Source organism: Pinus tabuliformis, chromosome X (genome assembly GCF_031772625.1).
Source record: "Pinus tabuliformis cultivar Carrire ecotype Pingquan chromosome X, CPIR1, whole genome shotgun sequence".
NCBI lineage: Eukaryota > Viridiplantae > Streptophyta > Pinopsida > Pinales > Pinaceae > Pinus > Pinus tabuliformis.
Genome location: NC_142308.1, coordinates 617645437 through 617667260, shown reverse-complemented (window position 1 = coordinate 617667260; position 21824 = coordinate 617645437). Strand labels below are relative to the sequence as shown.

At 37.3% G+C, this 21824-nt stretch overlaps 1 protein-coding gene across 2 annotated transcripts in view; it reads right to left on the bottom strand.

Annotated features, from left to right (window-relative positions):
* Nucleotides 1–21536, bottom strand: part of LOC149141539 (serine/threonine protein phosphatase 2A 55 kDa regulatory subunit B beta isoform-like) — an 88372-nt gene extending 66836 nt beyond the window's left edge. For both annotated transcript variants that reach the window (XM_089448831.1, XM_089448832.1), the window contains exons 1-6: nt 20969–21536; nt 17712–17815; nt 17350–17445; nt 17116–17235; nt 1755–1970; nt 1357–1448 (exon numbers count right to left, since the gene is read on the bottom strand). In XM_089448831.1, the coding sequence (XP_089304957.1) occupies nt 1357–1448; nt 1755–1970; nt 17116–17235; nt 17350–17445; nt 17712–17815; nt 20969–21101 (761 nt within the window). In that variant the 5' untranslated portion in view covers nt 21102–21536. The remainder of the gene's footprint in view (nt 1–1356; nt 1449–1754; nt 1971–17115; nt 17236–17349; nt 17446–17711; nt 17816–20968) is intronic.
* Between the last annotated feature and the right edge of the window lie 288 nt (nt 21537–21824).

The window sequence follows — 21824 nt, the reverse complement described above, 5'->3', positions numbered from 1 at the left end:
TATGCATGAAGGTATAGTATTGGTAGTTAATCAAGAGCATCAAACCCTTTATGTCCCTCGGTCCTCAATGTTTGTGATATTGCTAGTTGGACGCCTCTATCATGGCCTTAGCAAAAATTTACCCTTCACTCAAACCAGAATCATTGATCAGGCATGCTAGGTTTTTTGTAGCTTAATTTAAAGCTTGGATTAGGTAGATTCATCAAAATTGGGTGGTGCTAACTCATGTCGCTAGAAAATTGAGGTAGAGGCAAACGGTGATACTAATAATGAAGATCCCCCATTTCCAAATTTTTGGGGGTCACATTTCCAGTGCGCTTTCATTTCAGAAATGCATAACCATTTCTCCAATAGAATTTCTCTCTATAATATAATTCCAATTTTGAATGCTGATCATGTGTTTCTATGCAAAGAATATAGCTGAATGAAAAATGGAATATTATAACAGATAATCAAATCTGTCTCAAAATACCCCCAAAATTTCAAAATGTCTGTAGAAGAGCTGTATTGCCCATATCCTTCCATCCCCTTTAAGACATTACTAAAAAAGGAACATTTTCCCAATCAAATGTGCATAGTTTATAAATACCAATATTCATGGCTTCTAGTTTAACAGAGTAAAAAATTTTAAACCTGCAAGCAGATTTATCTAATTAATTTATTCAATAGTTCTGCTTTTGGACAACTGTAGTCTGAAAATCGACTTAACCTACCTATAGCTGACACATTCACTCTCAAACTAGCTTCCTGTCTATCCTCTGCCTCAGTAGCCTTGTGAGAATGGATTAATAATAAACTCACTTGAATTGCCAACATATTTATTGATTTGTAATAAATTGTTGTTAGCATTCTTTTCTTGTTTTTAATTACCGTTCCTTTTGTTTAAGTGACCCAAACACCAGCTCAAACAGACGATACACCAGCCAACAGGGATGATAAAGCATTTCAGAAATCTGAAACACCTCTTTAACATTTAAACCATGTTTCATCGGAATCTATACAAGTAAATGTCTCTGAAGCACCAAAATGTGTTTCCAGCACCTCAAGGTCAATCTTCTGGTAACAAGGTTCGGAGGGTTGTGATGAACACAAGTTACAGAAAAGATATAGCCTTCTTCCATCAGTGCAACCCTGATAGGATAATATCCTCTAGTACAAACACTAGACCCCGAGAATAAAACTTTGTATAGACACAGAACAGGAAATTATATGCCCACCCGAATCTCTTAAAGAATGTATACCATGGAACCATTTAGACATGAGTCACAACACCTGATCAGCAACACTAGCAAATTGAAAAGGAATATTTATCTTCAAACATGCTGAAGATTTAAAAGGAGAAAGAACTCACTGTACCTGTTGTTTGAAATAGAATTTATGTGATAATCATGAGCATGAGCATATACTCTCCGACACCTAGCAACTAAGCTTGTTTCGCTGCTGGCCACCTATTAACACAAACCACATGAACTATCACATTTCTGTACCTAAATAATGTACAAGTATACATATGTATTGTTTAGAAAATGTTTAGAACATTAATTCCTGCACATCTTTATATTAACAGTCATTTAAGAATACTACTATGGGAATCTGCAATTGGAAATGTGTAGATTAGTGGTCATATGGGTGCAATCATTTCTAGGCACACAAAGAATTGTTTAATGCTAATTGTTGCATAAAAACCACAAAGATGCTTTAAAAGAAAGAAAAAAACTAAAATGCCAATGGCATATATTTGAAAATATCCATACCATAGGTAAACGGAGTGAAGGGATGCCCCCAGGAGGAAATACAAAGTCATTGCTAGGGTGACCACTAGTCTGCTCCGAAGGACCACCATTGGAAGAACATGATGTATGTGATATTGGATTTATCACAGAGCTCTCCATAATCATGCTTCCATTTCCTGAAGGTGCTGATGAGTCTATGTTCATATCACACAACTTCTTTATCTTTTTCTCATGAACCTGATCCACAGTCCAAGCAATCATAGTAAGGCTTAAGCCAAAAACAGTTTTATGGTAAGCCCGTGATTTCAACAGGAAACTGCATATAGCCCAATCATAACATTTAATCTAAAAGGCAACAAAATCTTCTGTGTTTATTAGAACCTCCAATGAAAACAAAGGTGGGTAGTGCGGTGTGCTACTTTAAAAAGTTGTTTGTTTCCTTCAAAAAATGGAAAGCTTAGTTAAAAATCACTTATTTAGATCCTCCAAGTATTAGATTGAAGGAGCATGTTACAAGATTGTAACAAAAAAAATTCTTAAAGGTAAGGGGTAGCAAGCAAGGGCATGCTAAATAATGTTATCAATCAGACTGTTCTTAAAGGTCCAAACATGATTCTCTAAAAATTCTAAACCATCAAACTATGGCAATAGAGTCAACATGTTCAAGGTGATAGTTGAAGTTTCCTTATTGTCAAAAGGAGATGTGACAACAAAAAGTTTCAGAAATTTCATCTGGTCCAATATTAGACCTCACTTTATAGAGACATGCATCCTATTCTGATCCATCATATACCATGAATTAACCAACACTTACAAGTTAATATCATACAATTAACAGATTCTAATAGCTGCTGTTCCTGGGTTCATTCCTATATTTTAGAAGGCTTTATAGAATACCAGATCCTGCTCAGGTACTAAGAAAGGCATGATGGGAAGATATTAATATCATGGAGACTGAATCAAATGCCCAATTCTCTAGATGGCAAGGTGATATCCATCAGCAGCTGGTTTCCTTCAAGAGTGTAAAAACATTAACCATGATTCTGTGCAACTCACCTTCACAGACTAACAGACCCTGCTAAGGTCTTAATGAGAAAAACATACTGGTTGATATTCATATAATGGAGAATGAATCAAATGCCAAATTCTCTTAGCTCATTAATTCCATGGCACGCCTGGTATAGTTGTGATATGATACTCACATTAATCCCGACTTGGGCATTGCACAGCAGATCTAGCTCGACTTGTGAGAAAATTATGACAATGAATGATGATGTACAGTGGTTCCAACCTGAGTCGGACAAGGGTGGCATCAGTGCAAGCAAGCGTCATCTCTCTGGCTCATTTTTATCTCCCAGGTCATGCGATCCTCGTTGTTCATTATTGAAAAAGATGATATTGGCTCGATCATCAAAGAGTAACCATACCTATCGCATTTATTCTCTCCTCACATTCTCTAATTGGCACGCTCCTGAGCATTTTCTAGCTCTCCTGACGCTGGAATGTATGCCTTACTCTCAGACTTGCATTCGGCTAGCCTCGGACTCCTCTGCTTGCAGGATGGATTGGGACTCTTAATTGGCCACTCAGCTTCACCGTCATGGTGCGGCCCTCTCAGAGTATCATCTGCTTCATCACCATTCCCAGGCTCCAGTAATGCAGCGTCAGGGCACCTCTAGGATTTGCCATCTCTAGCTAGGTAGCCTCTTCTTTTTGTTGTGCTCGGTTTTGCAAGTTGGTATAAGCATGTGAAGTTGTGACCCTCCTCAACCATCAGAGCAACTATCACGTGCAGCATTAGGATGGTGGGCTCAGAATTCAGACTCCTGGTGTATGCAACCTCAGGTCTTCAGCCTGCTCCAGCCTATGCTTTGTCGTTTGCAGCTCAAGGAACTTAGCTTCTCTGTGGTGAATAGCAGGTGGCTTCACAGGAATCCGTGGGAGGTGTTGCTTGGAATGGATGACTTCGCTTCTAGAAAAATTCATGACTCAGAGCAGGTGGCCAACAAGCAGACTGTCAAGAGTGTTTCCCTGCAGATTTTTCTTTCATGTCTGGAGGTTCAAGGCCCCGGCTTTGGGTGGCTTCACAGACTGTGCTTTGTGGTTCAAAACAGGTCTACCACCAGTTCAAGGCTCTGGGGTGGCCTCGCAGGCTGTGCTTCATGGCTCAAAGCAGGTCTACCACCCGTGTTTCATCAAAAATTCATCGTTTGTGCTTCCCAGGCTAGTGGTGCGCAGCGCCTTGTGGGATAAAGGCTCGTGGTCCGTCACTAAAGGATGGCTCAAGGTTCCTAGCTTGTGGCTCCCTCCGAAACAGCGGCTCCATGGCCTCTGGATGGTATCAGGTTATACTATGGCTCTTCATCCTATTCGGGTTGGAAATGAATAATGTCTTGTAGTTTTGGCATTGTATAAGTGGCTCTGTAGAACAAACCCATATCTTTTGTATCTCATGGCATAGTAATAGGCATCTTAGCCACTCCTTCATTTTGTCTGAAAAACTCATCAAAAAAACACTTGTAATCTAAAGAAACTCAATCTATGGTTTTGGGTCAGTTTCCCTTCAAGGCGGCCAATATCACAGAGGCATATCCAATGTAATGTTCCCAAGCAGTAATAAAAAGTCGAGCTTTAAACAACCAAAAAGGTAAATTCATTGATTCATTGTGTGATACATAGCCACTCGTCACTTACAAAGAGGCTGCAATCAGGGGCTAAACACACAGCCATCTCCTAGAACATGAGGAATTCAGCAATTGAGGTCGTGGTTGAAATCAGAGGTAATACCAATCAAAGAAACCATTGGAAAAGGTCATTGCCCCCCTTTTGAGCCATTGGACTGCCACCAAAGTTGATTGATGTCTGAGGAGTGAATAGGGTCACCACCACGAGAATAAGCAGTTATTCTAAATGAACTGTTCACAAATTATAAAGCCACAACAGCAAAACCCATGGAATAAGCCACCAACCCATGTCAAAGATTATACCTATGGAATGGTTCCTCATACTATATCAGAGATTATGCCCATAAAGAGCTATGCGTTAAAGTGTGTCATGGTCAAGGATTGGTAAGCCACCACTTTTTTTATATCTCACAATCAGCCACCATCTATGGGAATGACTCGCCATTTAGCAACCTAAATATGAATGATACAGTGTAGGAGCCATGACTTAAAGATGCATCCCAACCTGTACTAGGAGATAACATGGGGCCAAAAGAAGCATGGAATCTAACATCAAAAAATGGTCAGACAAAGAACATAGCCATCATATAAATATTAAAGTAGGAAATTATATGAATTTTAAGCCTGTACTTTGCCTGTATCAATTCTAAAGACAACAATTTTGGAAAGGGTTTATGTATTTGTATTTAAAAATTAAAAACTATTTGTTGAAGTGACAGTCTAGAAGAGTTGTTTTTCTGATTTTCTAGGCATAGAACAAAAAAAATCTATTCAAAGGTTTAGATCTTGTTGCTGTTATTAAAATTGGGAGATCTTTTGACTGTTAATCACTGAGTCAGAAGAATGAATTTAGACATGTTCCCTGTATTGAAAACATTAAAAATGGCAAATTTATTTCACATAATGTTAGATAAATACGAAAAATTTGAAATCAAATCTAAATCATGTAAACAAATAATGCTTGCCATATTTGAACACGAATGTTTGAACAAACTTGTATTGGGAAAGATAACTGGAGTGAAATCACAGTAGATGCCCAGAAAAATATGATGCAATGAATTGAGAGGTCATGATGCTGATCAAGCTCTCATTGAAGAATGGGATACTACTCGAAGTTAAAGATGGTAATGATCCATTTGTCATGTGAGAGAACACATAGAATATGCATGAAAGCCCATACAAAGGTAACACAGTTTTATGTAATCATGTTACTCAATTAAAATGGAGAAACCCAATTCCTTGCGAAATCATTTGCTAAAAATCAAGGATACTAGAAATCAATTGACAGGACAACGGAAGAAAAAGACATGATGGCTATAACTTTGAAAATTTTGTCTTCTTCCTATGCAAATTTTATTGAGACCTTCAACATTACTAGTACCAATAAATATCCAACATTTGAGCAATTGAGCACTAAGCTTTCACAGAAAGAGAGATGGAACAAGCAGTTTGGGAATAAGCAGAGGATTGAGCCCTCTGAGGAAGTACTTCCAATGAAGCTTAAGAGCAAAGGCAGTAAATAGAGTGAAGGGAACAAGTCAATAAAAAGTAGAAAAGACATTATATGCATTTATTGTGGCAAATCTGGGCATATAAATAAAGTTTGCAAGAAGTGATAATGGGATGAAAAACAACAAGAGCACTCTTTCAATAGTCTATCCAAAAATAAACATTTAATGTGGATGAACACAAGCCAGAGGAAGAGTTCTATGTTCATGGTCGGAATCAAGGATACAAAAAAGTGGTAAAGTTAATGCATATTGATTTAGGGGAATCTGGACATTTTACTGATAATATTAAGCTGCTAATTTGTAGAGAATAAATCTCAATACAATTCTATTGTTAGGAAAAAGAAAAAATGGCCCAACTTCAGCTGAGGTTAACATAGCCCACACTTACATATAAATTTCAGCGATAAATGTTCTATTCTTGATAAGAACAGCAGAAAGATGGTCGCTATGGGTGCAGAAGAACAAAGTTTGTTATGGTAGGGTTAGTTCAGCAGAAAGATAGTTGTACTTTCAAAGAAAGCTCAGCGATAATGCCTAAGCCACGGAAATGTCAGGTGAAACAGATCATATTACTACTGAAACAAGTAAATCAGCGAAGAAGAGAAGTCAAACAACAGATATACTATGCATTGTCTGGTGTAATTCATAAGAAAAAGACACTCAAGGAGGGTGAAGATGGTGGCTCTTCCTCAGAGAAGCAAACAACATATCTTCATTTCCTCTCATTTTGTATCAATGCATCTATGAAACTGCCTTATATCTTTTGCTTTTTATTGGATCTAGTGATTAGATTAGCTAAACACTAATCAACACTGTACTTTTACTTTCGCTTTCCAGCTTTCAGCATTATCAGGGAGTTTGCTTTTGCAGTTCCACATTCTGTTCACAATGGATGGATTTTTTATTTCTATTAACCTACCTTTGTGGTCATTTGTTGGACATTAATAACATTATCAAATCTTATGTCAATGGTGGAAACGTTAACTATTTAGTCAACAGTGATCTCATTCGACTAGCGAATCATGTTGATGTAAATAGCTTCAGAAGGTCTTCTACAACGGCTTGGTCTCTTAAGCATGTGGAAAACATTATTTGCCTTTTCTAGTGATTTGTCTTCTTTCCTAAGTCTCACTTACGAAATGCACAATAATTAAAGTAAAGTAATTATTGTGGACTATTGAGCTATTTTCTAAGTAATTTAATTATTTAAGTGACTTGAAAATAATCTCAACCATTGGTATCCAAAATGGTTCTACAAGGAAGATTGGAGTTAGGGATTTTGACTCAATGAAGATTATAATGGGAGCCAAGTGAAGAGATGAAGGCACAAGAGGATGAGAACAAGTTGCGCGAGCGAGTCATCACAAAGAGCGATTTTCTTGAAGTGCGAGTGGCTTAGTGGACCAGTGCATGGAGAAGGATAAGTGCAAGTGGGTTCCTGTGAATCCAAGGAGGCTGAGTATGAGGAGATTGCAAGGCCGAGATCCCGAAGGGAGATTGTATTTGTATGGAGGATGCTGAGTGGTTGGAGTATTGGGTTTTTCCCAATGTGCATTAGTGGCAAGGCACAGATCGAGTTGCCGGAGGGCGCAGATTGAGTTGCAAGAGGCCAATTTCCATTGGTTCATTGTTCCTTATCGCCTCTCTCTCTCATTTTCACAGGCTAGCATCCCTAACTGCCTGCCTATCTATTATCCCCATACCTATCCCCTAACATATCAAATCATTGGGTCTATCTACACTCAGGCCTGGTCCATCTATGCTTTGCTCATACCTTGCAAGATCACTCGATTGTAATGGAGAGGAATGAAAACCTCTTGACTAACAGGAGAGGAATTTATTGCTCGACCATTAGGAGAGGTATGAAGTCACTCGATCAACGGGAGAGGCATATTTATGCTCAAATGCTACATGTGTTGCTTCTGAAATGAGTGAAACTGAAATTCTGTTTTATATACGCGATCCGAAGGCAGATTTCCTTGAGGCTGATTTACCTGAGCCGAATTCATTATGAGGGAGCCAAGTTGTAGGTTCCAGATCTGTATTTTTCCTTGTATCTTTGTGGTTCGAAAAACCCAGACTTTCCAGATAATGAAATGATGAATAACTGATTGTGGGTTAATTAACTTTGCAATGTGTGATTGAACTCTCTGGTTTATTTCCATTGCATATTTTTAATTCTAGAAGTAGTGAGTTTATCTTTTAGTAAATCAATGTTTACTTGGGTTAATAAATAAACTGTTGGGGATAAATTAATTTGCCGTGACAAATAAATCTGGCCAGTATTAGAAATTTAACAAGTCAATGGTCAGAAAGAAGGATGGCCAATACAATTAACTTCCGGTCCCTGTTTTGAAGATCTTACCTTGTGGATTGCCAACATATTGCTTGTCCTAGGTTTATCATTTTTGTATTTTGAACAGGCATGTAAAATGACCAATGTCTTACAAATAATATTCATACTGCATGCTTAGGCATGACACATTCCTTAAAGCATGTAAAATGACCAGGGTGTTATAAATAATATTATTATTGAGCGCTTAGAAATGACATGTTGATTAGAAACTGTGTATCGTACTATCATTATTGATTATTATAGCACTTGAGCTACAAAGTCCAAAGGCGGTGCCTAGGGGCTAACAAACAAGGGTAAAATTTGCCATATCCACTCCGAGTACCTTATCTGTATCCATGAAACTTGGTCCAATAGTGTTCATTGTCTTCATAAGGTACATTGATCCCAGACCATGTTACAAGATCCACCTATTGCTGAACCAAGATCTCCGTCGTGGATCCAGATCCACTGCGATGTGTTTCATATTTAGAAGTGCTGGAGGATCTCCTAGAGATATGTTTTCAACTTGGCGCAAATGACAAGTTGGTGGATCATCCAAAATAGCCCTTTTCTGTTAAAAGCACATTAAAAAACATAAATAAAAAAAATGCTGAAATAGCCAAGTCCTATAACAGACAAATATAAGTTTCTCAGAGCTGTCTGCAATTCTGAATTTCTGACAAGGATTTGGGGCAAAAATATATTCAGAGATTTGAGTTATATATCTCTGGTACATCTTTTTTTATATTTATATTTTTTCATATATCAGTTCCCCATATCCAGATGTCAAATTCAAAAAAAATCCAGCACAAATGTACAAATGTATCAGTGTCCATGCAACATAGATTCCACATATTGGACTAAAACTAGACCGACCCAGATTGGAACCTCAGATATTCTATTTTTCCACATACAAAAGGCACTACTTCAAAGATTTTCCATCTCTCAACATCATCCTTTAAAATACTGCCACAAAGAAATCTCTTCCATACAAAAAATTCTCTATAAGGATCCAGAGTAGAGCACCCTCCCCCCCCCGTCAGACTACTTCCCAGATCCAGAGGAGCAACCAGAGATCTATATGGAGTTTCCTTTTGTCAACATCAGATGTTAGGAGCATGCAGCCAGGTTACTTGATAGAAGACTCCCACAGTAAGCCAGTGCCCAGTACGACCCCTTTCTCTCAGCCATCAAACTCAGGAGACCTTGACATCATCAACCCCATCATCAGATCTTCCTCTCTCACTCTCTCTTGACATGTTATTGTGATGAGTTGTCCACCTTTCCAGTCTTGGACAAACTCACTTAGTGTTTTATATCTCTGTACCTTCATTGCAGTTTTATACATATATGTACATTTCTTTCTTTGTATTATTTTTCATCCAAGCTCTAATAATTTTTCAAATGGGACCAGAGGCCAGTAAACTTACCTGTCAGAGCCTATTCATGTAGTACAGCAGCTTCTTCCTAAATATCTAAGTTACCAGATCCGGCAGATGCAAGAGGAATATTGCAGGATCCACGGATCTGAAACGGATCCGGATACGATACGCTAAAAATACGGCGAAAATACGTATTTGATAAATATACAGTTTTGGAAACGGAAAATTTTTGCAGGATACGGATCCCGCTGGTGGCTGCCGGAAACGGTGATATGGTCGCCGAAAAGTCAGCAAAAAGCAGATATTTTTTATGTTTCGATTGTCGGTTTAGGTTTAGATATTATATTTTAACGTGTATATTATAATGTGGTCGCCGTCTATGTCATACCCTGCTCCGCTTTTGTCCGCATTCACCCTTTTTGTCTGCATTCGCAAGTCGGCCCCTCCTGCACAGTGCAAAGTTTCATTTGTTCTGGGCTCACCGCCGGCCCCTCCAGCACACCTTTATTTGTCCCGGGCTCACCGCCGGTCCCTCCTGCACGCAGCACGCAGCACTTCTGGTCACGCTGCTGGCCCCTCTGCACGCAGCACCGCGACACTTCTGTTCACGCTGCTGGCCCCCCTGCATGCAGCACAGTGACCCTCAGCAGCACACAGCACTGTTCACCCCCGGACACAGTCACAGTCAATCAGCACACAGTCACCGGGTCAATAAGCACAATGTCGCCAGGTTTCGGTTGCTATGTTACCGGATCCGTCAGCCATGGGGGATGGATTCGCGGATCCCCGGATCTGATCCGGATCCGGATCCGGATCCGCTTGGATCCGCCTAGGGACCCATATGAAAATTATTTCTTCACGATAATGTGCACCCCGAAATTCAAACTGCATTCCTGCAATTTGGGATTTTTACAACACAAAAATACCTATATTCACTGAATTAATTTTCTGTTAATATTCGTTGAATTAATTCTTAACTTTGGGTCCCTTTGGTCACGGGAGAAGTTCATATTCGCTGAATTAATACTCTATTAATATTTGTTGAATTAATACTCTGTTAACGGGAGAAGTTCATATTCGCTGAATTAATACTCTATTAATATTTGTTGAATTAATACTCTGTTAACGGGAGAAGTTCATATTCGCTGAATTAATACTCTATTAATATTTGTTGAATTAACACACTATTAATATTCGCTGAATAAATACCTAGCTTCGGGTCTATTTGCTCACGGAAGAGGTTATTTCCCAAATAATACTTAGCTTAATACCTGGCTAGTAAAATGCATTCGGTGGGTTGCTTGTAGCCACCATGGCGGGCACCCTCTCTGGGTCATCCCGTCACCAATGGAACATATCAGTAATGTTAGAAATACTATGGTATCGGAAACCAAGGGCTAACCATTCGTTGGAACATGGGGACATTTGGAGACACTTACGGAAAATTTATTAATGTTCTAGAGATTATTCACGTTCAGATGTCGGAGCTCAACTAGTAACTTATTAAGATTAATAACTATATAATTTATAACATATAATAATAATAATAATAATAATACAGATAATACTATAAAAATTTAAATTTATAATATCGTAAGCTCATATATTAATGAACTCAGCTTATAACTTATTAATATTAACAACTATGTAATTTATAACATATAATAATAATAATACAGATATACTATACAAATTAAAATTTATAATATTGTAAGCTCATATATATTAATTAAATTTTAAAATTTGGTATTTTAAAGTTAAGTTTTATATTTATATTTTAATTTCTAAATTAAAATTATATATATAAGATTCAAGCTTAGATTTTAAAAAATTTATAATTTAGAATTAAGTTCTATATTTATATTATAATTTATATATTGCACTGTAAACAGAAATATTGAAATTTATATATATCTATGAAATCAAATATATTAGTTTATTATATCATATATTGAAAATATATATTTATTATTAAATATCGCATAAAATATAATTATATATTTAAAATTTTGTATTTTTACAAATTATAAATGCTAATGTTTATCTTCTTTGAAAGTAAGGAAACATGTTAATGGCTCAAGGCCTAAAAGTATCTTGTGCCTATTACATACCACATACAAGTTATTTTTAGATGGCCAATTTTGTCTACACATAATGATGTAGCTGCATGCTGAGATATTCAGATTGTATCAATAGAGGTTAGACCAGTAACCATGAATATTGTAGCCTTTTCCATATTATATGATATACATGTCGTTTCCCCGCCGTATCCGGATCCTGGCTTTTAAAAATCTGACGGATCCGCATCCAGATCCGGATCGGGATCCTGGTAACTTAGTTCGGTTGTCTTCAGTCGCAGTTTCACAAGGTATTTAAATTTTTAATATTCATTAGACTGTGTATTTAATTTAAATTTATGCAGGGGATAATAATAAATATATATTTTGTACCAATGTTTAATATTCATTTGTTGTGATATATAATATATATTATGTATATAATATATAATATATATTATATACAAATATAAATTTAATCACAAATGTCAAATATAAATTATGTAATATATAATATATATATTATATACAAATGTCAAATATAAATTTAATTCATTATAATTTATAATATTTTATATTTACAATATTTAGTAATTTATATTAATATTTCCATATTTAAATTTTAATGTATTTAAATTTAATTTTAATGTATTTACTATTTAGGGTGCAATGCTATTTAAATTTAAATTTATTTTTTTAATGTATTTACAATTTAATTTTTAATTGTTTATTGATAATTTGATTTTTAATATATTATAATTTGACTTTTATATACAGTTGCAACTTGCAAGTAACCAATAGTCATAATGGAACCATCACAAGATTCACAACATGAGCATAGTGAAGGGGAAATCATCAAAACAGACCCAAAATCTCCTCTATGGCAGTACGTGGAGATTATTGGAAAAAATCCCGGAGGTGGTTCATTTAAGTGGAAGTGCAATGAATGCCAAGATATTAAAAATGGCTCATATACTAGAGTGAAGGCCCATCTCACCGGTCAAACTAACACAGGAGTGCAAGTATGCACCAGGCCAAAAGATGCAAATGCCAAACCTGGCCAAGGTTTGGATCCTGGAAAAATGAAATTCTATGCATCTTTGCAAGAAGCTGTTGATAGAAAGTTTGCTAAGGGAAAACACCCTATGCAAAGCTCTACAACTAGGCCTCCATTGCCATCTAAGCCTACTGCCACATCTAATAAAAGGGCCATTTTAGGCCCTCTTGAAGCGTGTTTCAATAATCAAGGTAGAGACATAGCTGATGAACATGTAGCTCGTTGCATCTATGCAAATGGGTTAGCATTCAATTTGGTGCGTTCCCCTTACTGGCAACAAATGATTAAGGCAGTTAATGAAGCGCCAAAAGGGTACAAAAGCCCTGGATATGAAAAGGTCCACACTACTTTGTTGGCATCAGAGAGACAATCCGTGGATAGACAGCTACAGGCAATCTTGGATACATGGGCAAAAAAAAGGGTGTCCATCATTTCTGATGGATGGAGAGACCAAAGAAACCGTCCATTAATTAATGTTGTCGCAGTATGCCCCCAAGGGGCAATGTTTTTGAGGGCTGTTGATTGCAGTGGAATACAGAAAGATGCATCTTTCATATCCACAATTCTTATTGAGGCAATAGAAAGTGTGGGGCCACATAATGTTGTCCAAGTCATTACGGACAACGCACAGGTTTGTAAAGCTGCAGGTTTGATTGTGGAGGGTCGATATGATCACATCTTTTGGACTCCATGTGCAGTACATTCATTGAACCTTATGCTTGCCAAGATTGGTGAGATTGAATGGATTAATGAAATATATGTAGCATCAAAAGAAATCCAAATGTTCATAACAAATCATTCAATGTCTCAAGTCATTTATCGGGGTTTTGCAGAGTTGGAGCTATTGAAGGTACTTTTTTTAACCATACTATTTGTATTAGAAATTCTTATTTTTAATTACAAATTATATATGGTTTGTTATTTGAGATTTGACTTTTTGAAACCTGTAAGTTGTTGAAACTCGTTTTGCCTCCCACACTCTTGTCATAAAGAGACTTGTGGAGGTGAGACAAGCACTACAAGCAATGGTCATTGACCCTCTTTGGGAATCATGGAGGACTTCCACTTCTGATAGAGGGCAAAAAATTAAGTCCATCATTCTTGATGATGCATGGTGGGACAAGGTTCAATATCTTCTACGGTTCACTGAACCAATCTTGACCTTGATCAGAGCATTTGATACAGATACACCTTGCTTGGGTGAAGTTCATGAAAACATTGACAGTATGTTGGAGAGGATAAGAGAAATTATCAGGGCAAGTGAAAATGACCCTTATGAAACATTCTATTATTTAGTGAAGGAAATAATTACAGAAAGGTGGAACAAAATGACCACGCCATTACACCTTCTCTCATATGCATTGCACCCTAAATACTATCATTCTTAAATTTTGTCTTTACCTGGTAGAACAGCACCAAACAAAGATTCTGAAGTGATACAAGGATACAAGACAACCTTGAAGAAAATTTATAGAGATATGGGAGTTGCAATGGAAGTCCGGTAGCTTTTCAGATCCAGTAGCTATGGATGATCAAGGACATCTTGATCTTATTACTTGGTGGGGTTTCCATGGTGGGGATAGCATTCATCTCTCTACTCTAGCCACCAGGTTGTTATCACAGGTTGCTAGTTCCTCATCAGCTGAGAGGAATTGGAGTACATATGGCTTCATCCATTCAGTGAAGCGAAACAAGTTGGGAGCGGCAAAGGCTGAGGACCTTGTTTATGTTCATTCCAACCTCCATCTTCTATCACATGTTGAACCGGAGTATAACAAAGGTCCGAGCGGGATGTGGGATGTGGAGCCTGAGATCTCTCACTTGAACCTGACACTGAATGCCATGACTCACCTCAACCTACTTGAGGATATTATTCCACCACCAGTCCAGCCTACTGATGCAACTTCCTACATTCCAGGACCCCCATCATCTATTCATGATGTAGAGTTGCAATATGCAAAAGATATAGATCCAATTGATGATCTGTAAATGTATTTACTATTATCATTTATGATATTATGAATCATGATCCTTTTTGTTACTTTGTATGAGGGACGATGCACCATTTCAATGTTTCAATTTTCATATTTATCATTCAATGTTCTAAAAGTGTTTGATGGTTTCATGGAGTATTTGATTTTTTAGCTCTTAGGTGTTTTTTAAAATATATATATATATATATATATATATATATATATATATATATATATTGTACGTGACGTGTCCTTGCCGTATCCGGATCTTAGATTTTCAAAAAACTAGCGGATCCTGATCTGGATCCGTATCCGTATCCAAATCCTGGTAACTTAGCTAAATATCTTCTAGGTCCAACTTGACACTCTGTATAGTTTCCAATCACCTAACGATTGTCCCTCTGCATTTCTGTCTTGTTGGCTACAGCCGCTTAACCTGCAAAACAATAGGGCCTTGCGAATGTCCAAACTGTCTCTCTAATACACGCTAGCTCCTGTCCGTGGAACCAAGGGGGTTAAACTATTGGCCCGGTGGGATAGCCATCAGAAGATGAGTATATCTGAATCAGTCAAAAAACCTAGGACAGTCAAAGCACCCTTCCTCTAGCATTGAGTTAGTACTGGAAATAATAGCATATGGAGTTCATATCAAGGACAGAAAGGCCAGTTGCTCCAGTAACATACTAAAGATGCCCTCCAAGAGAAAATACTTAGGAAACAAGATCAGTCAAAAAAGAAATGGCGCGTAAGTGTTACAAATCAGGGGAATATCAATTAAGAAGAAAATATTTACTCATCATATAGTTCACAACAAAGACTCACATAAGATTTCAGTATATCTAAAACAATTTACGTCGGATGACTGCAACAATGATGGCAATCTTTCACTTGCCTCAATGCTTGATTATGTTATTGATTTTTTTTTGGAGTGTCTCTACAGCACTGCTTCTGAGTCCTGACTCTAGATCAGTGAAGGCATAAGGGACCATCCTCCCTCCCTGGAGACCTCAAGGACATTTTCCGGCCAGATCTCTTACCAGCAGGCAGATGAGATCACCCAAGCATCAGCAGCAGAATACTTATTCTAGACAGCAGCACAGTGGGTGGTCCAGATCCTCCCCTAGCACTTCCTCAGGACACTATCTTGAATTTTGTTCATTTGAACTCAGATGTTAGGAGAGAGAGATCCAGCAGACCATGATCTAGCTCCTGGATCCTCTCTCTCTGTACATCTCCATCCTATTGCAGACACCCACACTTTAAACCAAGGGTTTTTCACAATGTTGCAAACATCAGCATCTGGATAAAATTGGCAAGGGTCCGGAAAACCAAAACATTGTAAAAATCGGGAAAATATCAGTAAAAAACAGCAAACATCAGCAAAATTAAGATACCATCAAAATATTGGTAAAAATAAGCGAACATCAGCTGGGCAAAAAAAATCGCAATTTCACAATATTATTGTGATAAAATCAGGATGTTTGCAACACTGGTTTTTCATGTTCTCCATGTTTTAGCATAGACCTCATGCTTCACTTCTTGTTCTTTATGTAGGATACCTTTTGGTACTCCAGCTTTGTATCGACGTCATTGTATTCAGCAATCCCATTGACCTGCTTTTGTGGACATTTGTTGGTCATTAATATTATTATCATTATCTTTATCTGCCTGTGGTCTATCCTCAATGTTGGTATTTGGTCGTGAATATTCAGATTGATGAATGCAATTTTGAAAGAAGAGGCTCTTTTTGTGTTTTCTTTAATTCTTTAATTCCTTTCATAAACCATATAACCAGAAGAAAGAAAACTGTGGAACATGAGTTAGTCTTTAAGAAAACACAAAAATAATAGACGCATACAAGCAAAACTGAAATTATGCAACTGAATTACTCAGAAAAATGATAGTGTACAAATGAGGGGCTGGAAGCAGTGATCAAATCAGTTAGGCATCACCAACTACTCCCCCAACTGGCAAGGAAAGATATCATAAAACTAATTGAACCGATAGTCTACATGCAGCATAGTAAGCATATGGTGAGAATAAACAGGATGAATTTGGCAATTACCAAATGCAAGGGACACAAGGTCAAGTATGGAGAACTAGACAAATGTTAGAAAGCACTACATATAAGCCTTTTAATAATGGTTACACAATAAGGAAGGCCCCTTCAAACTCAACACATTACCAGCCTGAACGATACAGAACATAAAATGCAAGATTTTCTTAACAACCTGCTAATAGATAGATATTATAGATAGTAAGCATTGAAGCTCTCAAGAACACAACTTTTCATTTTTCATTATAAATTTTATTCCCCTGTTGCACAGGCAAACAAAACAAAAGAGATACTAATATTAAATGAAAAAACTCACACCAATATTACCTTCCAAAACTTGACAGTTTTGTCATTTGTCGATAGAAGAAATAGGGCACCATTAGCTGACGGGCACCACCTGATCTTATTGATTTTCTCCTCTATCTCCAAACTCTTCAAATAGTCAAACTGGCAACAGGAAAGCAGATGATCTAAGCATATCCAAAAGACTTTGGGCAATTGTTATCAAACCTGAGCTAAATATATATACTACAAATACACATAAGAAATGAAAAAGATTACCTCAGGCTCATGACTCTGGAACTCTGTCTTGTAGCGAAATTCAGGATGCCTTGTAATAGGATAATCCATTCTCTCCAACTCTTTTCGAGAATGTAACTAAAACATTTTTGAAAAAGAAGAATATTAAACATTTTCAAACAAGATGTTCTGTTATTCACTCAATGGCCAAGATCAACAAACTCCTTTCAAAAAAAAGTGTTATAACAAAAAAATATATATTTATGACAATACAAGAAACAAGTTTGCTGAAATTTAGATTAGAATAGACATGGGTAGCTCTAAACAAAAGAATCCCAAGCCTATACCAGAAAACTAGAATAAATATACCACCACACATACTCTGAGATCTACTCAAAACTTACATCTTTTCCATCTGTCCTCTCAAAGAGTACAACACGACCACCACGATCTCCAGTAGCAAGATGCTCACCAGTCTTATCAAACTCAATTGCTGAGATGATATCAACTGCATAAAACAAGTAGGACAACCAGTGAATGCCAAGAAATCTGCTTTAACAACAACAAAAAAGAAAAATTAAACTCATAGCTCAATCAGGCTGGAATCACAGACTTCTACAGCTATAGTAAGTAAATGCTTGGACACTTCAAATGGGAATTGATGAGAATATTCAAGACCCTTTTTGTCTATTTTAATTTTTAGCAAGTGTTGTAGAGTGTAGACAGGCTTCAAAACGCTCATAAGTCTGCATGGCTGGAATGGGAAGCTGCAAAAGCTCCAGTCAGGAATTTAAAAGCTCAGCCACTTCAAATGCAAATTGGTGAAGATATTCAAGACCCTCATTTGATTTGGATCTAGTATTGTACTTAACACTTACACAGAGACTGCCATACTTGACGGCTCAGATGAAACATTTCCCAATAAATAATAATCACCATGTACCACAATGAGCTTCCCCTAAATAATAGAATTTCAATTCTATCAGTGTATAAATTGCTTGTTGCATCAAAGCGAGGGCAGAATACAGTCATAGACATAAATTACAACAATAATCATTAAACAAAGGTGCGGAATATATTAATTCTTGAGAAGACTACAATTGATAAGGTGCCATTGCACATGAAGAAGCTTTTAGGTGACTATAAAATTAAAACCCACAAACAAATTCCTACTTGGTTTACACTTACTGGCCTTCCACAAGTTGAAAATGAAAATGTCCATAGGTAACCAGAGCAGTGCAATTGATATACATCCCATAATCTAACGCAATGAAGTGCTTAAAGCATAACAGCAAACATAAAAGAATCCCACAAAGAATGGCAGAACCACACAAGGGTACAACATCCAGTTAGAACTAGACTTGTCACCATACAGCTATCAAAAGTTAGAAATCATGCCCATCAGCAAAGTTGACACTCAACACACATGCTGAGGTCAACAAGAAGAATTAGTGATGATGTGCAATGTGAAAATGATAAAATATGACATGCTCAAATCAATAGAACATAAGTCTCTTACTCATACAAAAAAACATCAATGCCAAGTAAGCGAGAAAGAGTGTAGAACGCTGATTATTTTTCAAACTCTAAAAGATACAAAGTAAAGAAGTTGTCATTGCTTTTCAGCAAGGGGAGCCATATTTTTAGAAGAGCACACCATTGTCTGCCCACAAAACCTCGAACCAATGTGGAGAGGTAAAAGTTAGAAATCATGCCCATCACCAAAGTTGACGCTAGAAACACATGCTGAGGTCAACAAGAAAAACTACTGATAATGTGCAAGGTGAAAATAATAAAATATGACTTTCAAGTCCATAGAGCAGAAGTCTCTTACTCATACATGAAAAACATCAATGCCAAGCAAGTAAGAGAGTGTAGAATGCCTGATTATTGGTCAAACACAAAAAAAAAAGCCGAGAAGCTGTCATTGCTGTTCAGCAAGGGAGGGCATATTTTTGGAAGAACACACCGTCATCTGCTGAGAGCAACTCAAGCCAATGTGGAGAGGTAAGATTGAACCCAGCATGAAGAGGTGGTTGCCATTGTCAGTTACCTAGATTGAAAGACAAAAGAAAGCAGCTTTAACCAAGAGCATTGCTGATATCAAAGTAGATTTACCGCCAGCATGCTCATCAAAGTATTGCTGTGAAGAGAAAAAGGTAGAAAGGAACTGTGCCAATTGAACATGATACATGTTTTGTGTATTTTGGATACCATACACTAGTTTCATAAATTTAACCATCTTTAGCAAGATTGCATAGCCACTGAAACAGAATTAACACAAATACCGTTCTCTTAAAATTACACCCAGCCCTTGTTCTTGTACTTCCAAAAGGATTTATTACTGATAAGAGGAATAAGAATCACTGAAGACTTGCCAATGAAATACAATGCAGTAAAACTGAAACCAGAAGAATTACTATGCCAAACATTAAATGTTTGGCTTAAAATTATAAGTCCAAGTTGTCATCTGTAAGTTTAATTTCCAGGAGCCATACGGTCTACCAAAACTGAAAATCTGAAGAAAGGATCTGCATCTAACAGTTCCGGTTTTGAAAGGACGAAAAATTTAATAAAGCTGTGAATTTTTTTGAAATTAACAAGCAATTTGAAATGGATAACTACAAGCAATTTGAAATGGATAACTAACTAAACTCATGCAATATATGACATCATAGCCCTTGCCATGGCTAAGAATTACACTTCGAAGGCTATGTTAATTACTCTTCTAAGGTTGTGGGTACTTAACGTTTTAGAGATTACATTTGAACAGACAAGATGGTGATTTACAATACAGTTTCGTTCCTCTCAACGTTTCACCAGAGCTGATGCTCAAAGAAAATAGAGTCAGAAGCTACAGACTGTAATTTTCAATGTTCTTTGCTTTTTATACTTGATCATTCAATGTGATTTTCCCTTTATCGTATAGGCTTAACTGATTTTGTCGGCAGTCATTTGTATCAAAAAATATGAGGAAATAATAATCTGCAACCTTGGGTCAACTCCGAATCTTTGCAAATCTATAGCAAAAGAGTACAGGTATGGGGAATAAAGGGAAGAAGGGGAAAAATTCCTATCAAATATATTCGTGCAATACAATCGTCAATACCAGTATTGCTGAAGGAAAACACCTACTACATTGCATTCTTAAGTTGACTGCCCATCTATGCAAATCTGGCAAAAAGGAAGCAACATATAAACGGGAGGGATTAAGAGAGTAAAGAAAAACTTTGTCCAATTTGGTCAATCAGAAGCATTAACAGATGATAGTATGTGGGTGTTCGAATATCTACAGACTGAAAGACTGAGATGCTTGATATGATTGAACAACAGTGCCTTATTTTTGCAATATCCAACAGGAAAACATTTCAGATGCACAGATGGATGCATCATCCAGGGCAGAACCGATGAGGGAAGGAAAAATGCCTGTTTGTTCATAACCCAGGGGTACTAGCCAATTAGTGGCCAGATAACGGAGGTGAGGATGGAAAAAGGTCATAAAAAGGCATAAAACAGAGATTCCCAAAACCAATTATATGATAAATTAGGTCTGGCAAAAAATCATGGCATCCGTAACCTTGGCATGTATTTTTGACTGAAAATGGGGGTGTATTGATAAACCAAAACAGACCCAGAAAGAAAAAATCGGAAATTTACATACCCTCTTGAACATCTTCTCCAGCTGCGCGTTCGCCAAAGACCTGAGAGAATTTCCAATCGAGAGGTGGCGGCGCCCCGGACGATGTTGCTGCTGTTGCCGCCACCACCTCCCCTTCCGTCCCTCCGCAGATCATCTTCCGCCTGTCCACCAAAATTTCTAGAACTTTCTAGAACCTCCTCCTCCTTTGCCGTCCTCGCCTTAAAACTACGAATCAAGGCCCATTTAAGCGAAGATCCCGCAGAACCGTGGCCTTTCCAGTCATGAGAGCTTATAGAGGCCCCCAAATGCATGTCAACACCAGCCCCTCGGGGGTTAATAGTGAAGCCATCGATCCTATGAGAATCTCAATCCCCTTTGCAACCCCACTGTGTCACTGCACCACCGCTTTCCTTTTCTTTACTGTTTTTGTTATAATAATTATTGTTGTGTTTGTCCTTAGAATTCTCCTCAGGAGAAAGAAGTAGCAGAAAGAAAGAAGAAATGAGAAATTTATAGCGTCGATAATCGGATTGTTGCCCGGACTTTCGGAGGAGCCAATGTCGTTCACCATTTACTGCTTCCTCCCTTAACCGGGTTTGGGTTTGGGTTTAGTTGTGGAAGAATAGAAAAAACAAACAGACCCACCCACACCCACAGCCCCTCCACCTTTACAAAAATATTAAAAATTAAAAAGAAAAAGATGATGGAGACTCGATCCCTTGCCTTTAGAGGCTATACCCCATACACAAGCACATCAATCCCCTTTATTTTCCATTTCAAGTCTCAATAAATAATGGCCAAAAAATGGTGAGTGCTATTCAATGTTGATGATTTTTTTTTAATGCTGAGTGTGAAAAAAGAAAAATTGTATTTTTTA